At 41.5% G+C, this 21,885-nt stretch overlaps 1 protein-coding gene across 7 annotated transcripts in view; it reads left to right on the top strand.

Moving 5' to 3' along the window:
* The window catches only part of LINGO2 (leucine rich repeat and Ig domain containing 2), a 663,558-nt gene extending 641,879 nt beyond the window's left edge, over positions 1-21,679 (top strand). For all 7 annotated transcript variants that reach the window (XM_074994697.1, XM_074994695.1, XM_074994694.1 and 4 more), the window contains one exon: positions 17,495-21,679. In XM_074994697.1, the coding sequence (XP_074850798.1) occupies positions 17,531-19,351 (1,821 nt within the window). In that variant the 5' untranslated portion in view covers positions 17,495-17,530 and the 3' untranslated portion in view covers positions 19,352-21,679. The remainder of the gene's footprint in view (positions 1-17,494) is intronic.
* The last annotated feature ends 206 nt before the right edge of the window (positions 21,680-21,885 follow it).

Consider the following 21,885-nt stretch of genomic DNA (forward strand, 5'->3'; position numbering starts at 1 on the left):
ATTTGTTTGTTTCTGGCTCTTACTAGCTGCTTCAGTAATGAGCAGAAAACTCTCTTTCCCGCCATCCCTGTTTTCATTTCAAATGCTGGCAAAATTTCCTCTGAGCTGCTTTGCTGCACATTTTTTATATGCTTGCACCAAAGTGAAATAATCAGGGAATCAGAAGCAGAAACACAGAAGGCTTGCAGTGAGGGGAAAACTGGAAGAGGAAGGGTTGGTATGGGGGTTCTGTCACACAAAATACTAGGCTTTACTCTTTAGTGGAGGATTTTTTGGGCTATGAGTTGTCTGAAAGGTGTCAAATTAAAATCTGTGCCTCTAACAAGGAAAGGATGTGGGGAAGGAGAGTACATGTGTGTGTGTCTCTTGACAGCACAGCTGTTCTTTTTGAATATACATTCTTTTGAGTTATTTACATACACAAACAAGTTGAGTTGCAAAAATGAGAAGCAAGCCCACTGTAATGATTTTGAATTGTCTTGTTTTTATAGGCTACAGTATATCAGCTATGATTCATGAATCCGTACGGGGAGTTTTGTGAGCACCTTGGGCATGGTCGGTCAGTTGGTTGGTTGGTAAATGTTGTCCAGAGGTTTATGGTTTCCCATTAACACAGAACATGTGGGAGGTGATGAATACTATGCTGCCTATATGGAAAAATAGAATGAACTTTTCAGATGCTCCATCCTGATTGACTGTTTCTTTATATGCTGTAAAAAGGGACATTGTTACCAATTCTGCCTTTGCATTAATGGGAAGAGTAATTTCTCCTCTTCGATGTTTTAGTGTCACTCTCTTAAATCACTTCATTCACCTGCCCTTGAGCTATGAGCAGGTGCCAGTGTGGCAATTTCATACGCTACAGGAAACTAAAGAGTAAGAATTCCAATAATAATGAGAAGTCCTGTGGCACCTTATAGACTAACATATTTGGGAGCATAAACTTTCATGGGCAAAGATCCACTTCATCAGATGCATGAGTGGGGAGTTCCAGAAGAGGTTTTAAATATATGGGCTTATGAAAAGGAATGTTAATGCTTCCGCTTAGTGAAGTTCTTGGAGACTAGTGTTGAACATGACACATAATGTTTGAATACTGGAAATTTCCTTGTTATCGAATGTATTGCAAAGATGGGATCCACATGTTGTATCTGTTGTGCACATTGAATGAACCTACTGCTAGCCAGCTAATTCTTTTCCCAGTTTATCTTTCGTCAAAAGACACGTGAATTATATCTTTGAAAAATGAGTTTTCATTTGGAATCCCCAAGTCATATTTACCATAGTATGCCTTGCTACCCTTCAATGACTGAGAGCAAAATCATAATAATTAGACCAAGTTGGGACACTGCCTGAAAAGGAAATTTCAATTACCAAGTAATTACCATCATCTCTATATACACAAAGAAATGAACAGTTGGTTCCTGTGATCATTATATTGGTCACTGGGGATAGATAATAAGCCCGTGGTGAATTTTCCAAACTAGGTGAATAATATTTTCCAAAAAATGGCTTTGGAGAAAACTGCGCTGCACATTTCCAAATTCAAATTGTGTGAGGACGAAATGCTGTCAGCAGCTAGTAGGTCCTCTAGCTTCATGAAGAAACCTTTCACCTTCTCCTGCATGTACTTAACTTCTCCTTTAAGACACAGGTGAAGTGGATGGGATGCTTTCATCACACTTCCTAATATGCCTTAGTCACACACAATTTGCTCTTTCTATAGTAGTCTGTTTGCTCAGGTATGGCATTGTCACAGGGGCAGCCCTGGAGTGCGGCATCAACAGAGTTTTTCTTGTTTTTAGACTCTCCCCTTTGGTGTAAAAAGATTTCCTGTTTCTAGTGAGTCTGACACAGAAAGATATCATATGATCCAGTGGCTATAAAGCTAAACAAATTCAGGCTGGAAATAAGCTATATTTTTGGTAACAATGCGATTCAATGAGATTGCCCAGGAAGGTTGTAGAATCTCCATCACTGGAGATATTTAAGAGTGTTGGGGAAGCCACTTTCCCCTGGGGTACAGTGTTCCCCAAAGGTCTGAGGCTGGAGGTCAAAGCAGCGAGGCAAGAGTGAGATCTAAAAGGAAAGTTTATTTGCATATATGCAGGCTGCCAACTTCCAGAGAAGTGGGAGCCCTGAGAATCAGTTTTCAGGCCCTTTTATACAGTTTGTTTGGATAGTTTGGTAATCAATTGTCTTCTTTAACATACCAAAGTCTCAGCCAAGTTATCCTGAGATCTGTCTGCAAACACCAGCTCTGCTGACCTCAGTTTACCCTACAAAGGTACATGATGACAAAAAACAAAGGAGTCTACAGGGTAAATTGTCTCTAGGTGACAAGGTAACAACTTCAAAGAGGTGCAGATGACCCCCTAATTTCCTCTCACAGAGTGGGGTCTGGTTATTGTGGAAAAGTAAAAATTTTAACCCCTACAGCAGTTTTTCTTTTTCCTTATTCCCCCACAAGAGCAGGTTAGATAGCCATCTATCTGGGATGGTGTAGCCTGTGTTTGGTCCTGCTGTAAGGGCAGGGGACTGGACTCAATGACCTCTGGAGGTCCCTTCCAGTTCTAGTGTTCTGTGATTCTATTTATTAACCATTGGAGCAATTTAACAAGGGTCATGATGGATCCTCTGTCACAGCCAATCTTATAATCAATACTGGATATTTTTCTAAAAGAAATGAGGAATTATTCTTGTGAAGTCCAGTCGCCTGTGTTACACCGGAGGTCAGATCAGATGATCACAAAGGCCCTGGTATCAATGAGCTCAGCCCTTACTGCAAGTTGTTGCATAGCTCCAATACGCTCCTTCCCTAAGAATAAAATTTGAGTCTTTACTAATAGCCACATCTCCAGTTTGTCACAAGCATTCCAGTAACTGTTTGTCTAAAAATGGGATTTCAGGTCTGGGAGCTAATGGAAAGGCTGAATTATTGCAGAGATTCTTTTCAGAGAGGTTGCCATGTTAGTCTGTTTCAGCAAAAACAAAGGAGCCCTGTGGCATCTTAAAGACTAGCAAACTTATTTGGGCATATTCTATGGAAGCTTATGCCCAAATAAATTTGTTTGTCTTTCAGGTGCCATGAGACAACTCATTGTTTTTACAGAGATTTCTTCAGCCATAGCTATATCATTGTTGTCATAGTTATATCACTGCTGGCTGTGATATTGTAATATTTATTGTCAAACAGCTGCTTCTTCCCAGTTTCTGAATGTCAAGTGAGTTCCAATTACCAGTGCTGGTGCCACCTTATTTTTTGGGATCCCAGATGATATATTTGCATCTGAGTTTGCAGTGTTTTTTTTCCCACAATGATCTTTGATATTAATAAAAAACAAAAAAGCAGTAAAGTAGCACTTTAAAGACTAACAAAATAATTTATTAGGTGAGCTTTCATGGGACAGACCCACTTCTTCAGACCATAGCCTTTGATTTAATGAGTTTTTAATTGATAATACAATTGAGACATCATTAAGAATGGAAGTAACCCTGTAGAATCGGATATTCTCTTCTTTTCTTTCTTTTTTTTTAATTATGTGATGTGAAAGCACTCTGCCAATACAGGAGAATATTTTAGCTTTATTTTTATTTAAGGTGTGAATATACATGGTGATACTAGAATAGCGCTAACACAAATTGAATCAATTGAGTTTGCCTTTTCTTTTCAAGTGTTTCCTCTGTGTGTGCATGTGTGTGAGAGTGAAGAAGAGTGAGGGGGAGGGACTGATTGACATTTTTCCATTAGCTCTTCATTTTTGCTTGTTTTTATTTTTTTAAACAGAAAATGGCATTTTCCACTAAAATAATTTTCATGGAAAGTTCTTCCTTTCTGTGGAAAACTGATTTCTTTCAAAAGGAACAAGAGGTCCTGTGACACCTTATAGACTAACAGAAATGTATGAGCATAAGCTTTCGTGGGCAAAGACCCATTTCATCAGATGCAGGACCCCTTGTTGCTTTTGCAGATCCAGACTAGCACGGATACCCCTCTGATACTTGACTACTTTCCATTTTTCAGCTAAACATCAAAATGTTCCATAGAGAGGATATCTGCCAACTCAAACACACAGTCAGTCCATTCCAGAGTGTCAGTTGTAGCACTTGGTTGAGGTGTAACAACTTGAATTTTCAAGGCTTAAGGTGACAGCCTCCATTGTGTTAGATGTCAGTTCTAGAACTCCAAGGAGTCGGTAAGTTACGAGGTATAAGATCAAAATGGACATCAGTGGAGATAGGATGTGCAATAGTAATGGTAACTACAGTACATTACAACAGGGGTGAGCAAAATTTTTACATTGAGCCCCACTTTTCATCATTGCACTGACAGAAATTTCAGTTAAGTTCTTATAAAGGAAAACAAAGACCTTTTGGCGGGTGTAAGAAAGTAGCTTTGTAGAATATAAGAACTTTATGAGCTGGTCTCTAAATGTGAATACACATACTTTAAGACAGTAACATATTTCAACATTTTAATGAGATGGATGAGCCCGAGTTCTAGCAGCTGATCGTTCTGCACCCCTCCTTTATGAAATTATATGCCCCCCCCACAGGAGGCCCACCCCCACTTTGTGCACCCTGCTCTACAAGGAATCATCATTATCAGCAGCTCAGCACCCACAGGAACTATTAACTTTAGTAGGTGACAGAAGTGACCTTGGAACGTGGAACCTCCTGTGAAAGGACTCCTGCATATGTATTTATTTTAAAAGAGGTTGCAATATCCAAAGGCCCAGAGTACCCTCATCAATAAAATAAAAGTTTAAAGAAAGAAGTTCTTACCTGACCTTTTAAACCTACCCCAAAAATCCATTTACAGCAAAGACCAGCACAGTAAGACAGACAATTAAACACAATCAAGGAAGCAATGACTCTTTAATTACTGTTTTGATGCCAATTACTAGAGAAATGAGCATACCTAGGAAACAGTGACTGTATCATTTATCCTTTGTTAATGATTAAGTGACATTTAGAAAAGATACATTACTTCAAAGAGTGGACTGGCGGTCTTCCGCAAAGAGTGCCTTGGGTACCTAGTCCGATGCCACTGAAATGGAAAATAAAAGTGCATGTTCTCCATAAAGCTTTTTTACTGGCAGGCATAAAAATGCACCCACCACTAAGAAAGATATATGTATATGGACCAAATTATGTAGTTATTTAAACCAGTATAAATATATTGAGTAACTGTTGAAGTCCCTGGAGTTACATCAACATAAAAGTGATATAACGGACAACTGAATTTGGCTTTGTGTGTCCAGGGCACCAATCAACATGTCTGTTTTAATTTATATATTCCCTGCCTTTGGCGTTCGGCTGTCTGGGTTGTAATCTAAATATATTTTAGAAACCTCTTTATTTAACAAGAAAACACCAAAAGAGCCAACATTTCAGCTGGCTGTGCATATGGGCTATGGTGAACGGTTTCCTTTATTTTTTTTAGATGCAAAGGGTACCTGGTTTTCTACAGCCATTTCAATGATAGCTTTGTTTCCTTCTGCAAAAATGATTAGTCACTGACTGATGAGCTAAAGTATTCTTTCTTCCCTCTGTGCCATCCCAGTGTCATATGCCACAATTCTCTGCTTTTCTAACATTGTTGGGCTTAACGGAGAGTACAGCTCATAACTGTGGGGCCAGAGGATGTTTGGGAATATTGACAAGAACTAAGAAATGTACTATATTGTATTGGTCCTTAGTGTATTGAACAGCAAACAGATCTAATGTCATCATCCCCATGCCCTGTGGAAACAGCCAAAGATCGACAGATTTTTTTCCAATGTCACACTCAGTAGTTCTGCATGTGACAGTTCAAAGAAAGTAAGTCCCTGGTGAGTATATTCTTTGCCTTGACTGACAGGATTTCTGCGTAAGTTACAACAAAACAGCTGCTAACATGTTTGTCCAGGTGGGGAAAAAAGGCCCCACAACTGATGGAATTTGTTTTTTTTATTCCCTTTTATTCTCCATGTAATTCAATTGTACATATGCATGTGTTTACCAGTTTCATTAGGTGTATCCACCTTCTGACTCCCATTCTGCTAAATGTTCAATACCCAGATGCTTTCATTACAGTGGAAGTTCTTTTCTTAACACTAGAGGTGCCATGCAATTGACAGCTAATTGCTTAGATTCTACTAAGGCCATTTGGAATAGAAACCGCATTTGTGCTGCAAATGGTCTGTCTCATATTTTCCCATGTTATAGAGGACATATTCATACCTCATACATTTAGACCACTCTGCATTTGATGTTGGTCATGGGCACAGCTGTCCTACCTGAAGAAGATGATGGGAATGCAGGCATGGAAATAGAATCATTCCTCAAGGGCCATAGCATAATGACGGTCACTAAGACCATAAGAATGGCCACAATGGGTCAGACCAAAGGTCCACTTAGCCCACTATCCTGTCTTCTGACAGAGGCCAATGTCTGATACCCCACAGGGAGTGAACACAACAGGTAATCATGAAAGCGATCCCTCTTCTCACACCCATTTCCAACCTCTGACAGAGGCTAGGGACACCATTCCTACCTTACCTGGCTAATATCCATAGATAGACCTAACCTCCATGAATTTATCTAGTTCTTTTTCGAATCCTGTTAAAGTCTTGGTCTTCGCAACCTCCTCCATCGAGGAGTTCCACACGCCTACTATGCACTGTGTGAAGAAAAACTTCATTTTGTTAGTTTTAAACTTGCAACCCATTAATTTTATTTGGTGACTCCTAGTTCTTTTGTTATGGGAACAAGTAAATAACTTTTCCTTATTCACTTTTTCCACACCAGTCATAATTTTCTATGACTCTTTCTTTCTGAGCTGAAAAGTCCCAGACAGTAAGATGTCAGCCATCAGATTTGTCCCTTTTAGGCTACGTCTACACGTGAAGCCAACATCGAAATAGCTTATTTCGATGTAGCAACGTCTACACGTCCTCGGCTACGTCTACACGTGAAGCCAACATCGAAATAGCTTATTTCGATGTAGCAACATTGAAATAGGCTATTTCGATGAATAACGTCTACACGTCCTCCAGGGCTGGCAATGTCGATGTTCAACTTCGACGTTGCGCGGCACCACATCGAAATAGGCGCTGCAAGGGTACGTCTACACGCCAAAGTAGCACACATCGAAATAAGGGTGCCAGGCACAGCTGCAGACAGGGTCACAGGGCGGACTCAACAGCAAGCCGCTCCCTTAAAGGGCCCCTCCCAGACACAGTTGCACTAAACAACGCAAGATACACAGAGCTGACAACTGGTTGCAGACCCTGTGCCTGCAGCATGGATCCCCAGCTGCCGCAGCAGCAGCCAGAAGCCCTGGGCTAAGGGCTGCTGCCCACGGTGACCATAGAGCCCCGCAGGGGCTGGAGAGAGAGCATCTCTCAACCCCCCCAGCTGATGGCTGCCATGGAGGACCTGGCAATTTCGACATTGCGGGACGCAGATAGTCTACACGGTCCCTACTTCGACGTTGAACGTCGAAGTAGGGCGCTATTCCGATCCCCTCATGAGGTTAGCGACTTCGATGTCTCGCCACCTAACGTCGAAGTTAACTTCGAAATAGCGCCCGACGCGTGTAGCCGCGACGGGCGCTATTTCGAAGTTAGTGCCGCTACTTCGAAGTAGCGTGCACGTGTAGACACAGCTTTAGTGTACTGTAGCCTTTTTCCTGCCCTGTACAAAACTTATACACAGCTGCTGGGAATGTTTTTTCTCAATTAACTATGCCAATGGCATATTACTGTACTGTGTACAACTAACGATTACATTTCAGTTATCTCAGTGTCTGGAGGAGAAAGAGCTGGCTGATGTTAAACCTTAGCAAGATGTAGGTTATGGTAGTTAGCAGAGGAAAGTAATGTTTATTTGTACACCGATTTGGTGATAACAGAAGCCAGCTTTTCCTTATTTAAAAAGAGTGCCCAGCCTTCCTACTGGTCTGGTTTCTGAGGTAATTTACTCCAAAGGTGTTAATTAGTAGATCTATGGTCGTGTCTACAATAGCCCCAAACTTCGAAATGGCCACGCAAATGGCCATTTTGAAGTTTACTAATGAAGCACTGAAATGCATATTCAGCACTTCATTAGCATGCGGGCGGCCGCAGCACTTCAAAATTGATGCAGCTCACCGCCATGCGGCTCATCCAGACGGGGCTCCTTTTCGAAAGGACCCCGCCTACTTCAAAGTCCCCTTATTCCCATGAGCAGATAGGAATAAGGGGACTTCGAAGTAGGCAGGGTCCTTTCGAAAAGGAGCCCCGTTGGGACGAGCCGCGCGGTGGCGAGCCACATCAATTTCGAAGTGACGCGGCCGCCCGCATGCTAATGAGGCGCTGAATATGTATTGCAGTGCTTCATTAGTAAACTTCGAAATGGACATTTACATGGCCATTTCGAAGTTTGGGGCTAGTGTAGACACGGCAACACAGTTATATTTGGCCTCCTGGTGATTTCAGCTGTCCTTCCTAAAGTAATAATAACTGATACATATATACTGAAATAAAAAACGAAAGGACTCAGCTGTTTTTGTAATTTAAATTGAAATGTAGGACAGTAGCAAATGGTCTTGTGATCAAACTTGGGGGTGTTCAAGTCATGATCAGGAAACCTCTTCCGTAAAGCTTTCCTCAAAATAAATAATCTGAAATAAAAAATGTTAAACTTATCAACATCCTTATCAATTTTCCAGTCTTTGGCTGACTTTAATTTTGCATTTGAAAATTTTGTTTTAAGTATTATCTCTCTGAACCAAGAGACAAATGCCATGTCTACTCTAAGTAAATAGAGTCAGTTGCAATTGTTGTAGCTAGAATCAGCGTATCTGCAATCGACCTACCTGGACATCCACACTGGAGAAGGTTGACAGGAGGGTTTCTCCCATTGACCTCCCTTACTCCTCATGTCTTGTGAGGACTACACAGGTCGATTGCAACCCCAAGAGGTCGATTTCACATGTCCCTAACAGATGCGCGAAATTGAACCCCAGAATAGGTCAATCTTCCGGGCTAGTGTAGACATAGCCTTAGACTCTATTCCTGATACTCCACTGACTCATCCTGTTACACAGAGTAGACCTCTCTGAGCCTCCATTGTCTCCACCTTGTGAAATATAGATAATATTTACTACAAACTGTCACATATATGACAGTTTCCTGCCATAATCTTGGGACTTCATTGAATGATGTTTAAGTAGCTTTGGAATCTGTTTATTAAATGGATGGTTAATGTATTATTCTGGGCTGGGATTTCATGGTGGAGATATGACAGATGGAAGGCCTGGGGATTCAAGTATATTGAACACTGTGCCGGACTAGAATGGACCTTTGCAACAATAAAGCATCCAAGTGGTTTTCATAGGGAGAATATCTAATTCCCTGTCTCTGGTTATGCAAAAGCCTTGCCTTTTGAAGTTATGCCCTGAGGAATGGGCTATTGCTTGCTCATCACCTGTTCAATGAGCCCACAGTCAAAGGCCTATACTGTATAAAGGAAAGTTTGAACTAGTTATTGTGGTTCTGGTCCTTGCTCTGAGATAGCTATGAATATGTAGACACAGGGAAAAACCAGTGGTGGTTCTATGTGTGGCCCATGAGGCATTTTGTTTACTATTACTCATGAGCAAGATTGCCAGGTTCTGCTGGTTTCTGTGCTCGTAGGGGTTTTTTTTTCCCTACCAGTATTACTAAAGTGACACCCATGTAAAGCTAGGGGACACAGTGAGGTGCCTGCTGATTACTCAAAACATGGACTGAAAGTGTCATGGGCTCCCCCAGCAGCCCGTCAAAGTGCTGCTATGATTCGGTTGTCACATCCTGCAAATTGTACTTATGCAAGTGCAGTTAGTAAAACTACCCTATTCCAGGAAACCATCTTGGTTATCACAATCTTTCAGCCCTTGGAAATGAAGCAGGGCCACTCATGCAGCCCACTTACTAACCTTGGCTGTGCATCGCTGGTTTAGCGGGATGGAGACCAGAGGCTGGATTTGGCCAGACCTCTGGTAAGATTTTTAGCATGTGTGTAGGTTCTTTTATTGTCTTTAACATTTTCTCTGTAATACTTTCACCTTGCCTATATAAAGTCGTGTCATAACTTACAACTACAGGCAAAGCACAGCACAGATGCTGGCCTGTTTAGGCAGTCTAGCTTGCTGGGAATAAGAGGAGGCAGGGAAACTGCAACCTAGAAATCCTCTGGTCATGAGGAAAAGAGATGTGGGTCTCCGTCCAAGAGGGATTACAAAGGAGAAACTTGGAGTCTAGAGTATGTGTCCTTGATAAACCCCAGAGGGTCGCTACAGATGCAGTAGCCCTGAACTGTGGCATAGGTATGTCAATAATTTCAATTAATTCCCTTTTTGCATCTGTCCCTGAATTGTCTGTGAACAGATTGTTAAATTCTTGTATATGTTGGCTATTCAGCATTTCTTCAGCCCGTAATTCTTTGCTTACAAACAATTTTTGCAAATAGTTGTAACTTCCATTCTTTGTTAAATATGTAGATTGCTTGGTATTTGTTGCTGGTCTTTTATGAGATGACTTAGATGAGGGGTGTGCAGTGAGGGGTGTGAAATTTTGTAAGGCGGGGCATGCAGCACAATTAGGCTGCCCCTGCCATTCAGCCTCTCTGCTCCTATTACACTGCACTCTTCTAAGAGCTGTCTCCAGGTCTCTTTTTTTCCCTGAGTCAGCTGCTCTCTTTGGTTGTCTCTCCTGGAAGGAGGGTGTGGCCTTCCTGCAGGAGAGCAGCTTGATTAAGGACCCTCCTTCAGGAAATGAGCAGCATAGGCTGAGTGTACAGGGCGAACCGGGCTGAGCTTCCCACTGCACACAGCCTGCCCCATGCCTTACAAAAGCCTTTATAAGTCATGTTCAGACTTAATTCCTTGAGGCGCTCCGAGCAGAGCTTGCTTCAAAGATTCTGAGGCTATGTCCACACTACAGCGATCTTTCAAAAGAAATCCTTCCAGAAGACCTCTGCTGAAAAATCTTTTGAAAGTGTGCATCCACACACAAAAAAGTGAATCGAAAGATCAATCCACTCTTTTGATAGACTGTGGCCACACAGCCCTTGCCCTTTTGAGAGAAAGGGCCACGGATTGAAAAATCCAAAACCATAAGGATGGCTCTTTTGAGAAAAGGGCCCCCGGAGCATCTACACACACTTTTTTCCTAAAGCATCTTTCAGAAAAAGGTGGTGTTCTTCATTTGGGAGAGAAAGAGGGGTGCTGGAAAAAGTGCTGTGTTTTTCCAATTTCCTCTCAAAAGAGCGTATTTTATGTGTGGACGCTCAATGTGCTCTTTCATAAAGGGCCTGCTTTTCCAAAAGAACTTGCTAGTGTAGACACAGCCTGAGAGTCTGCTATAAAAAGAGAGGAACATATTTTGTTTAAAGTTTCATTGCTGCTGAGAATCCCTTACAGTAAGAAGCAGTGTAAGTTACAAAACAAGCACAATTACTATCAACCTGTTTCGATTTGTTTCCAGGGTCAGAGAAATGATCCTGTGGGTCCAATCAGTAAAAAAAAAAAGGAGATTTATAAAAATTTTTGCTGGTCTCTTTAATCTAATTAGAGCTAAATAACAGCACAGAACATGGACAGCCAGGACTGGTGGCTGTAAACAAACTTTCTGGGGCCACAGGAAACTTGGCCACACCCATGATAAGTGGTTGTCCAGCTAACTAAAATCATGCTGGATTATGGATGTTGCCAGACAAGAGAGTACCAGACTAGAGAGAGTCAACCTGTCCTTAGACAGAAGGTGATCTAGTGGAAAATAAATTCACTTCCTTAATTTAAGTATCTTTGATTCTGAAGTTGTGATGTGTGCAAAGCCAAGAAAGGAGAAATGAAGGAAAGTGACTTAGGAAGATGAGATAGAAAAGAATAACCATTGTGAACCAGAGTTATCCATGTGCCACTGCTCTACATTAGTGAACCCCTGAATGAAGAGAGCAACAACATTCAAGAACATGGTGAAGTCACCCAGGTAACGGAAGTTCAGTATATGCCCAAAATTAAAATTTAAGTGCTTTCTGGATTCAGGGCCTGAGAGAACAGGAAGCAAAAATAGATCTTTACTTTCCCAATGCACTATGTAATACATTTCACTGAAAAAAACCTACAAACAGATTGTTGAGCTTGCAAACTCAAGCATTCCCAAGTTAGGAAATGCCAGCATTCGAACTACGCAATCTTATGTCAACCTTCTTATATGTATGCATTATGAAACAGCCTTTAATTACATAATTACCCCGTCCCCAAACCCTTCTGCTCCCATCCAGTCCTGCCTCCTGCTCTTGGTCCCACTCTCCCTCTGTTACCCCCACTCAGGCTCCCTCAGTCCCCTCTTACCTTCTTCTCCTCTGCATTCCCTATACCTCTACTTTCCTCTCAGTCTCCTTCCTCCCCGCATCAGGCTCAGTGTCCCATGGCTGGAAGCACCAATTGCAGGGAACATCCTGCAGTCCAGAGATGGAGCATGCTCAGTTCAGCTAGAATCTTCAGAGAATTTAGCTGCCAAATTCCAAAAATTTTCTGTTGGGAATGTGCTAACAGATTTTTTGGAGGCTCAGCATTTGCTCAGATTTGGGCAGTTCCTTATGGGGTGTAGCCAACCAGGCTCGGGTTCCCCAGAACCGAGGCTGCACCCAGAAGGCGAGTGCTATATTTGGTTTATTAAAAGCACGTAACACCCACGACGGGAGCCCCGGAGACGATGCAGTCACCCGTGGGGGAAGACCCAAAGCGCCAGAGCTTCGCTCGGGGAGAGGCTCTGTAACAGGCCTCCTAACACTACCTGATAACACTGAACTCATTAACATAAGATTGCCTAAAATTGCCTATGCATTTCTTATCACTACCTCTTGTGGCCTACTGCCAGAGTAGCCTTGAAGTATTGGCAAGCAAGTCTTGTTTCGCAGGTGTTGTAAGGCAGGGTGAGTTGTTTTGCAGTGTGTAGCCTTGAAGTATTGGCAAGTGTGCTTTTGTATAGGATTCCTCTGAGGGTTCATAGAGGGGTCGGACTGCTCTCGTGAGACCGTTACAAACTCTTCTTGCACCCTACATGGGGACAGCAAAAGGTGCACTGTACCATTGCAATAACATATACTGCTGCCTAATTTCAAGTCCCCACTCCAAAGTATGGAGGTGCTACAGCTATTCTACAAACTAGGTGTTAGAATCTTTTTAACATGCATAAAACAATGTATTTTCCCCTGAACTTATTCTCAGAAATGGCTGAATTACTTTAATTGAAGATATTCAAAAATATTCAGTCTGAGACAGACACCCAGAATAGAACATTTGATTCACAGTGGTTAGTTAGTAAACATACAAGCAATAGAAAACCAGGACTTACACCAATTGTTAGGTGTCCTTAACTAGAGGCTACACTGCCAGCTCTGCTTATATCACAGTTTTTCCTGATTTATCTGTTTGTCTGTGGGTTCTACACAACCAAGTAATTAGGGCTTTGGATATAAGCCACTGGCTGAATTTGGTCTTTAGTCTTTTACTTGTTTTGTTAGATGTAGGGAGATAAAGTCAGACTGGGCAAGAAAGACCAGAGCAAAGAGGAGCATGCGTAGCAGCACAGCAGCTATTAAGCATCAAGGCTGGATAAATTATTGGTATTTCAAGGTGAAATCCATGGCCATACAAAGGGTCTGTGAAAGGCCCAAACAGTGTTACACCGTCTGTAATGTAGTACGTAGAATTTGGGCAAGTTTGCTGCACTGGGCTGATTTTCACTCTACCAGCTTAAGGAATACAGGTACACCCACCGCTCTGGTCAAACATTTGCCTGTAGTCAGAATTGAGAGTCAAAGCTGTAGGACTTTGAACAAGTGATTTGCATTTCAAAGGTCTGGAATAAATAGTAGTTAAAGAGGTCTCAAATGCTTGGGGTGAGATCAAACAGAACTAATAACTAATGACTTAGAATAAGCTTTGCTAATTGTTAATTGGTCCTCTGAATCGTGGGCAAGGTCAAATGTTGACAGTCTCAGAGGGGTAGCTGTGTTAGTCTGTAGTTTGATAAAAAAACAACAACAAGAAGCAGTCCTGTAGCACCTTAAAGATTAACAATTTTATTTATTAGGTAATGTGCTTTGGTGGGTAAGGGCAATGGTAACCTAATTGTTAACAATGCATTTTGAAAAGCACAGTCAGAGCAAGAAATGAAAACGAGGACATTTAATTTTTACTCTTCAGTGAGGAGTAATATCCTGAAATGTGTCACTCTGTAATTAAAAAAAAAAGAAAAGTCTAAAACCACGGGTGACCTATTTTCAAGTATGGATGATCCAGCTCAGGCATTTGGATGCTTAAATTGGTACTCAGACAGACAAATAAGTACCAGTTGAAGTATTCAGTGCAGGAATGTAGAAGCCCTGTTAAATAACTATATCTGAAAGCTGAATCCTTTGTCAGCTAAGTGCAAAGTCTTTAAAAAAATAAACAATACAGAAGTGTAAAGAGAAATGAGCCACCACTTAATGTACAGTCAGCTGTGGAAGAATCACATCATGGAAGAAAATATTTAATGCATAATATTTATTCATACAGTCAATGAAAACTTCAGTGGCTGTGGGATGATTGGATGAAAAAATGACATTTCTGTAACCATTGCTTTAACACATTCAAGGCTGCCCATATGATTCATTCATGCAATGCCCACTAGTAGCTACAAAAAACAACCTTCTCTTACTGCTTAATGTGGTTCACAATCTTTGTTTGTTTTTTCCATTTCCCTTTGTTAGATTGTATGGTCTAGATTTACTTTGTTCTCCCTCAGGACAGAGGGCTGGACTTGATTACTCCTTCAGATCCATTCAAGCCCTACATTGCTATTAGTCTATAATCTTTTCATCTGCTAAAATACTGAGTAGGGTCCCAAGTCCCAAAACTACGGGCCATAACATAGAGCCTAAAGAGAACAGAGAAAGAGAGAGAACTGTTGATGTTAATTGATAGGTTGTAGGCAAGGCAATGTATGCTTCTAACACATGCTAGCTGATCAAACTGGATCCAGGTGAGGTGCCTACGAGAGAAAATCCAAGCGAAGATGAGAAACTGTAATGCTTTCACATGTTAACAGGTTTACAAAAATGCAATTGGAACCTGCTAACACGTGAGACCTACAAAGTCCCTCATCTTCATCAGTATTTTCTCACCTGTTAGTTGTTCATGTGTTAGATTACATGATGCAGAACACCCCCGGCTTTTCACCCCGTGAAGGCAAGGCCTCAGAGGGTGTCATTTGCACACATGGGAGATGGAAGGGAAGGAAATCTCCATAAATAAATAAATAAATAAATAACAGGACCAACAAGATGCGCTGAATGGGGTTGGAATGCATGGGCAGGTAAGGGATAAATTATCCCCTCTATCCTCACAGCTTTTAGTCACATTTTGTTCTGAACTGCAGGCGTGAGAATCAAATCAATTTTACTCTTTTAGACTCCCCTTCACCTGCATTTCCTAACACATAATTCACCATCTTAAAACTCAGCTTTGAATCTCAAACACGCACACGCACACATATTAATGTACACAAATTTTCCAGTGCTCATGCATGCACATACACAGAAGTTATTATAAACACCACTTGTATTTCTTGATACAGGCATGGCGAAGAAATCCTTTTGTCACTTTTTATTCTCCTCATCTCCAGCTTTTATGCTGCTTCCAAGTTTTAGTTACCAGGTAGCATGGCTGTCTACAGAGAAACATTTTATACTTTTTCCAACTAAAATACGCACTCCAGGGGGTGCTTGCCTTCCACTGAACCTATTTACTTTATGCTTCCTACATTAGGTGAATGAGATGGGGAATGAATTCCCTGCATGCCAGAGGTATCTGTACAAAAGTGCTAACCTCACAGACTGAGCTAAAAATGTAATGATCAGAGTGGCTGAAAGCCCCTTTGATCAGAATTCAGTGGGAAGACCCAAATCACAGAGGCCTATAGATTTTCAGTTTTAACTTAGTTCCTAATGAAGTGAAGTTTATCTTGGAAAGCCTTTGTCCCAGTTGGACATAACCAGTAATCTTTATTCGCAAGACTTCTACTGAAGGGGAAAACTAAGTGAATCTCAGCAGTTTGTCCTTCCAGGGCAAGGTTGAAATGTACATTTGTATGTAGTGTAACAAAGAATGGTCTTCATCCTAGTCCTGGGGCTAAAACATCACAAAACCACCCCACAGTTTGCCACACATTATCAGTCTCTGTCCAGAAGCACCACCAGAGGGGACGAGGGAGGTCATGCAGGTTAGGACTAAGGTGTACTCACAGAGTTATGAAAGGGAGCATGCACTGCTTGTGCTAGCAGTGTGTCTAACTCTGGACACTGTTAAAAGTCACACACTTTCATGAGAATTAAGAACACAACTGTAATTTTTTTTTGTATGGAATCAACTCATAGGTATCCCTCTGAGTAGGCCAGTCTGATAAAAGGGTCTGCCTTTTAGGTAGCTGCACCTTTCCAATGAAGCTTTATGGAACTGTAACTAAATGTAATAGAAGATATCCTAGTTTAAGATACCCTCATTTTTAATCTGCAGGTGAGAGTAAATAAATCTAACAGAAACTATGGCTGCCAAGCCATCCATCATCCCTTTCTGGGTTGTGCATTACTTAAAAGAACTCCTATTTTTTTTTCCTGCTGCTGCTCCTCCTCTCTCCCCATCAAAATTAACTTACATATTTAAGAATGAAAAAGGTACTCAGAAAACAATGCCCTTTGCAATCACTGTCATTTCAATTGGGCCTAATAAATAAACCTCTTTTGTGAAGCTAAAGTAAAGTTTTGGCAAGAATTGATTTGTTCTTAATCAAAGTGCAAATGAGAGATGCACCAGTTCCATTATCTGTCTGTCTCTGTCATGCACCAGAGTTTTATATATAGACAGATGTAGATATATGTGTATATCGTTCCATTCTCTGTGTGTGTGTCTGTGCATGTACATCAATTATCGCTAGATCTGTATCACTATAATATACATAATAATTGTTAATAGGAATTCTTTCCTCTCTCTTTCTTACACAAAACGAAGAAAATGCAACTTCAGGTTCACAGATAAAATATTGAAATAGGAAAGACAGAAGTATGTGTGTGTAACTTTATTGCTGTACCTCTTTTCACAGAGAGTATGTGTTTGTATCCGATTTAGCAGCAGCATTGTCATGCTGAGACCCAAATGGGAAAAACAATACTCCAGTCACTGCACCCAGTAGGAAAAACTGCTGAGTGATGTATCTGAAATCTGGGGGGGGAAGGCAGAATACCATATGAACAGATCCTTAGAGGTGTCTCTTGACTTGTAATGAAAATCTGTTTTCTTTTTGTCTCCATATTCTATGGGTTTCATTGTGGTTTTGAATAGAACACTCGTGTGCTTCTCTGAAACAGGTACCAGAAATCTGGTGAAAACGCAATTTAGCTACTAACTTAACTTCTCCTCTTTTTCTTCCCTCTTCCTCAGGCTTGTGACTGAGGAGTAGACAACACTGGTGGAGTCATGCTTCACACGGCCATATCATGCTGGCAGCCATACCTAGGTCTGGCTGTGGTGCTCGTCTTCATGGGGTCCACCATAGGCTGCCCTGCCCGCTGTGAGTGCTCAGCACAGAACAAATCGGTCAGCTGCCACAGGAGACGCCTGATCTCTATCCCTGAGGGCATCCCTATTGAGACCAAAATCCTGGATCTAAGCAAGAACCGGCTGAAGAGCGTTAACCCAGAGGAATTCACATCCTACCCACTGCTTGAGGAGATAGACCTCAGTGACAATATTGTTGCCAATGTAGAGCCTGGAGCCTTTAACAACCTTTTCAACTTGCGCTCGCTAAGACTGAAAGGAAACCGCCTGAAGCTCGTTCCACTAGGGGTATTCACAGGGTTGTCAAACTTAACAAAGCTCGATATAAGTGAGAACAAGATTGTCATTTTGCTGGACTACATGTTCCAGGATCTGCATAATCTGAAGTCCCTTGAGGTTGGGGACAATGACTTGGTTTATATATCCCACAGGGCATTCAGTGGACTGCTTAGCCTGGAGCAGCTCACCCTGGAGAAATGCAACCTTACAGCTGTACCAACAGAAGCCCTTTCCCACCTTCACAACCTCATCAGTCTGCATCTGAGACATCTCAACATTAACGTTTTGCCTGCATATGCCTTTAAGAGATTGTTTCGCCTAAAAGACCTGGAGATCAACTACTGGCCTTTACTGGACCTGATGCCTGCCAATAGCCTGTATGGTCTCAACCTCACTTCTCTCTCAGTCACTAACACCAACCTGTCTGCAGTACCTTATTCTGCCCTTAAACACATGGTTTACCTGACGCATCTAAACCTCTCCTTCAATCCCATAAGCAGCATTGAGGCAGGCATGTTTGCAGACTTGGTACGTCTGCAGGAGCTGCACATGGTGGGGGCCCAGTTACGTACCATTGAACCACATGCTTTCCAAGGACTCCGGTTTTTGCGTGTGCTTAATGTGTCCCAAAACCTATTAGAAACGCTAGAAGAGAACGTATTCCATTCCTCCAAAACTCTCGAGATTCTTTGCATTAACAACAACCCCCTGGCTTGCGATTGCCGCCTTCTTTGGCTATTGCAAAGGCAGCCCACATTACAGTTTGGTAGCCAGGAGCCCATGTGCGCCGGCCCAGACAGCGTTAGAGAGAAACCGTTCAAAGATTTCCACAGCACTGCCCTTTCCTTTTACTTCACCTGCAAGAAGCCCAAGATACGAGACAAGAAACTGCAATACCTGGTCGTGGAGGAAGGGCAGACAGTGCAACTGATGTGCAATGCTGATGGTGACCCTCAACCTACCATCTCCTGGGTGACGCCACGACGGAGGCTGATCACAGCTAAATCAAATGGAAGAGCCACAGTACTGGGAGATGGTATGCTAGAGATCCGATTTGCTCAAGATCAAGACACTGGGACCTACGTTTGTATTGCGAGTAATGCAGCTGGAAATGACACGTACTCGGCCTCCCTCATGGTAAAAGGATTTACTTCGGACCGTTTCCTTTATGCCAACAGGACCCCTATGTATATGACAGACTCCAATGACACTAGTTCCAATGGAACCAATGTGAATACCTTCTCTCTGGACCTGAAGACAATACTGGTATCCACAGCCATGGGCTGTTTCACATTCCTTGGAGTGGTTTTATTTTGTTTCCTACTTCTTTTTGTGTGGAGCCGAGGGAAAGGCAAGCACAAAACCAGCATTGACCTTGAGTATGTCCCCCGCAAAAACAATGGTGCTGTAGTTGAAGGGGAGGTTGCTGGACCCCGGAGGTTCAATATGAAAATGATTTGATGGTATACTGCTAGCAGTGCTTTTTCTGTGGCATTAGAACCAATTAAACATCCCTGGCATGGGGAATTGCCAGGCAGAGGCAGCTTAATGCAGCTGTTAGTGTGTCCAATGGGTGTGTGGAAATGGAAAGACTCTTTGGGGTTGTATAGTTGAGCCTCCTACACTTGAGGCATGTGTGTCAGGGCCTTTCAAATAGTTGGTAAATGGTACTAATTGTTTGCATTGCAAATATTGGCATTCTGGGGATCTCAGTAATGAACTGTTGGCTCATGTTCATGGACAGTTGTTCTGCATTTTCTACCACTACAAAAACAAAAGAAAGAAAAAACCTACAGTGTAGGATTTACATATTTAAAAAGACACATTTGTCTAAAACATACTCTCCAGTGAAATTTGTATCTATAGAGCTCCTTTGTTAAAGCCTTGCATCATATGTTATAGTTGGTTCAATACCACAAAGAAATTGATCTTATCTTTTTTTTTAAATATACATATATACTGTGTACATTTTAAAGCAATATGAATGAGAGGTTGTGCTTTCAGATATCCACTGAGACTGACCCAAGTGTGATGTCACTCCTCCCCTTAACTACAGCCAAACTCAAACTAGACCTCTGCAGTTACTGAAGAGCTAACACAAGATACTTTAGTTTTCATGTAGAAGACCAGAAAGGCATAGCTTAGGGCAGAAGTGTTCTGCTCTGTTGGTCTTCTCTTCATATAAATAAAAGGCATGTGCCTAGTTTTGATACTGAATGGAATATTTTTTATATCTGTGATATCACACTGGACCAGCTTATTGTAAAAAAAAAAAAAAGCCCTGGTTCTCACCGCAGAGAGTCCAATCTACTAGGCATAGCAGACATGTGTACTAGGTAAATTATACTTTGAAAAAAAGAGATCTGTTTTTATCACCCCTTGGTTTTAATTTCAAAGCCATTGTTAAAATATTAATGTGTACTGGGGCAGAAAAAGATAGAAGGAAATGCATTCTGTGTACTCCTAAAGAAATATGGTCATCTTAGTATTTCAGGGAGTGAATTAAAATGTACGAAAGCTCTGTTGATAGGAATGAGCTTTCCTGCAATGCCAATAAACCTGGATTATCCATGCATAAGACAAGATTTATGCAACTAAAGAAGTGTTTAAAACATGACAGCCTCCAAAAGGCCAAAGTCATTGTCAGGCTCATCCCATATATTTATAAATAACATACAAACACAATGCTAATTTCTATGACCATGTTAATTTCTACGAACAGATTACTTCAGCTATTTGAGCTGCCATTTTACTAACTGTATTATCTTGGGGGTTTTAGGGATGACCCAGAGCAGAAGAGGACGATCTGTTTTGTATGTGTCTGTGTAGAGGGGACAAGGCTAGGGGAACATTGGTTATGTGTTTGTTTGAGTCCTCTAAAGATCATGCAAAAAGGGCTTGGAATTGGAACTGCAGTGTCAACCCATTGTATTGTTGGGATCCAGAAATATATTTTAAGGGTATTAGTATTTTCCAACTCTTGATGGGAGGGGGTACTGTTTAACCACTTTTATTGCTCTAATAAATATGAGCCATGGGTTAATTTATTTAAATGTCTAGTTGACAATTACATATGATTTAAAGTTATTTTGAGTAGGTTTCAGTTAGAAGAATAACATGTGTGTTTAACCTGAATGAGCATAAAATCAATCTAGGGTTTAAAAAAAAATGCAAAAGTGCCAATGTGACTTAGGATCTTAAGTCTCATTTTGCAAATTGATGTGGACACTTTGGAGCCTAAATCAGATGCACTGGCTCTGATTGGAACTTAGCCGCTTTTGTAAATATTGCCCACACTCTGTCTGAGCTTTTCCCAGCAGAATTATGGGATTCAGATACCCTGATTCTGTTGCTAACAATATAAGTAATTTTAACACCCCCCGGGCCACAGTCCTACAATGAACCATGTCCAGGCAGATGCTGATCTAGATGTAAGATCAGGAATTACACTGCTTTGAACATTCCAACTGTTGTTTTCAGCAGCTGATCTGTTTCAACCATTGCTACATTTCATGTACTTGGATTTCAAGAGGATGTTGAGGTCTACGAAGGTGTACCCTTTTTAGTACACATTAAATAATTGGAGATTTACCTGCTGGGGCCTAATCATTTTGTCATTTCAAATTAATAAGTAACTCCTGAATACACATGTCAACAGATTGTTTTTTTCCGATCAACCAGCCACTGAAACCCTATGGTGCCATCAGACAGACAGAGAGTAAAATAAATAGAGTGAGGGAAAGATGGTTGAATTGTCAACGGGAGATATTTCCAATTGCTTTTCCCTTGTAATGATCATTTATCCATTAGCGATCCACTTCCATTGTACTGATGATGCCCTGATTTAATTCTGACAATAAAATCAATGTTTTGAGCACAAGTGCTCCAGAATTCTGGTTTGGGTGGTTGGTACACATCCAAGCAGATGATTTTTGTTTGCTGGCAATTACACATCAGAGGAGAAAGGGAGAGAGGGGACAATCAGGAGAAGCTAT

Source organism: Carettochelys insculpta, chromosome 5, assembly GCF_033958435.1.
Source record: "Carettochelys insculpta isolate YL-2023 chromosome 5, ASM3395843v1, whole genome shotgun sequence".
NCBI classification, from domain to species: domain Eukaryota; kingdom Metazoa; phylum Chordata; order Testudines; family Carettochelyidae; genus Carettochelys; species Carettochelys insculpta.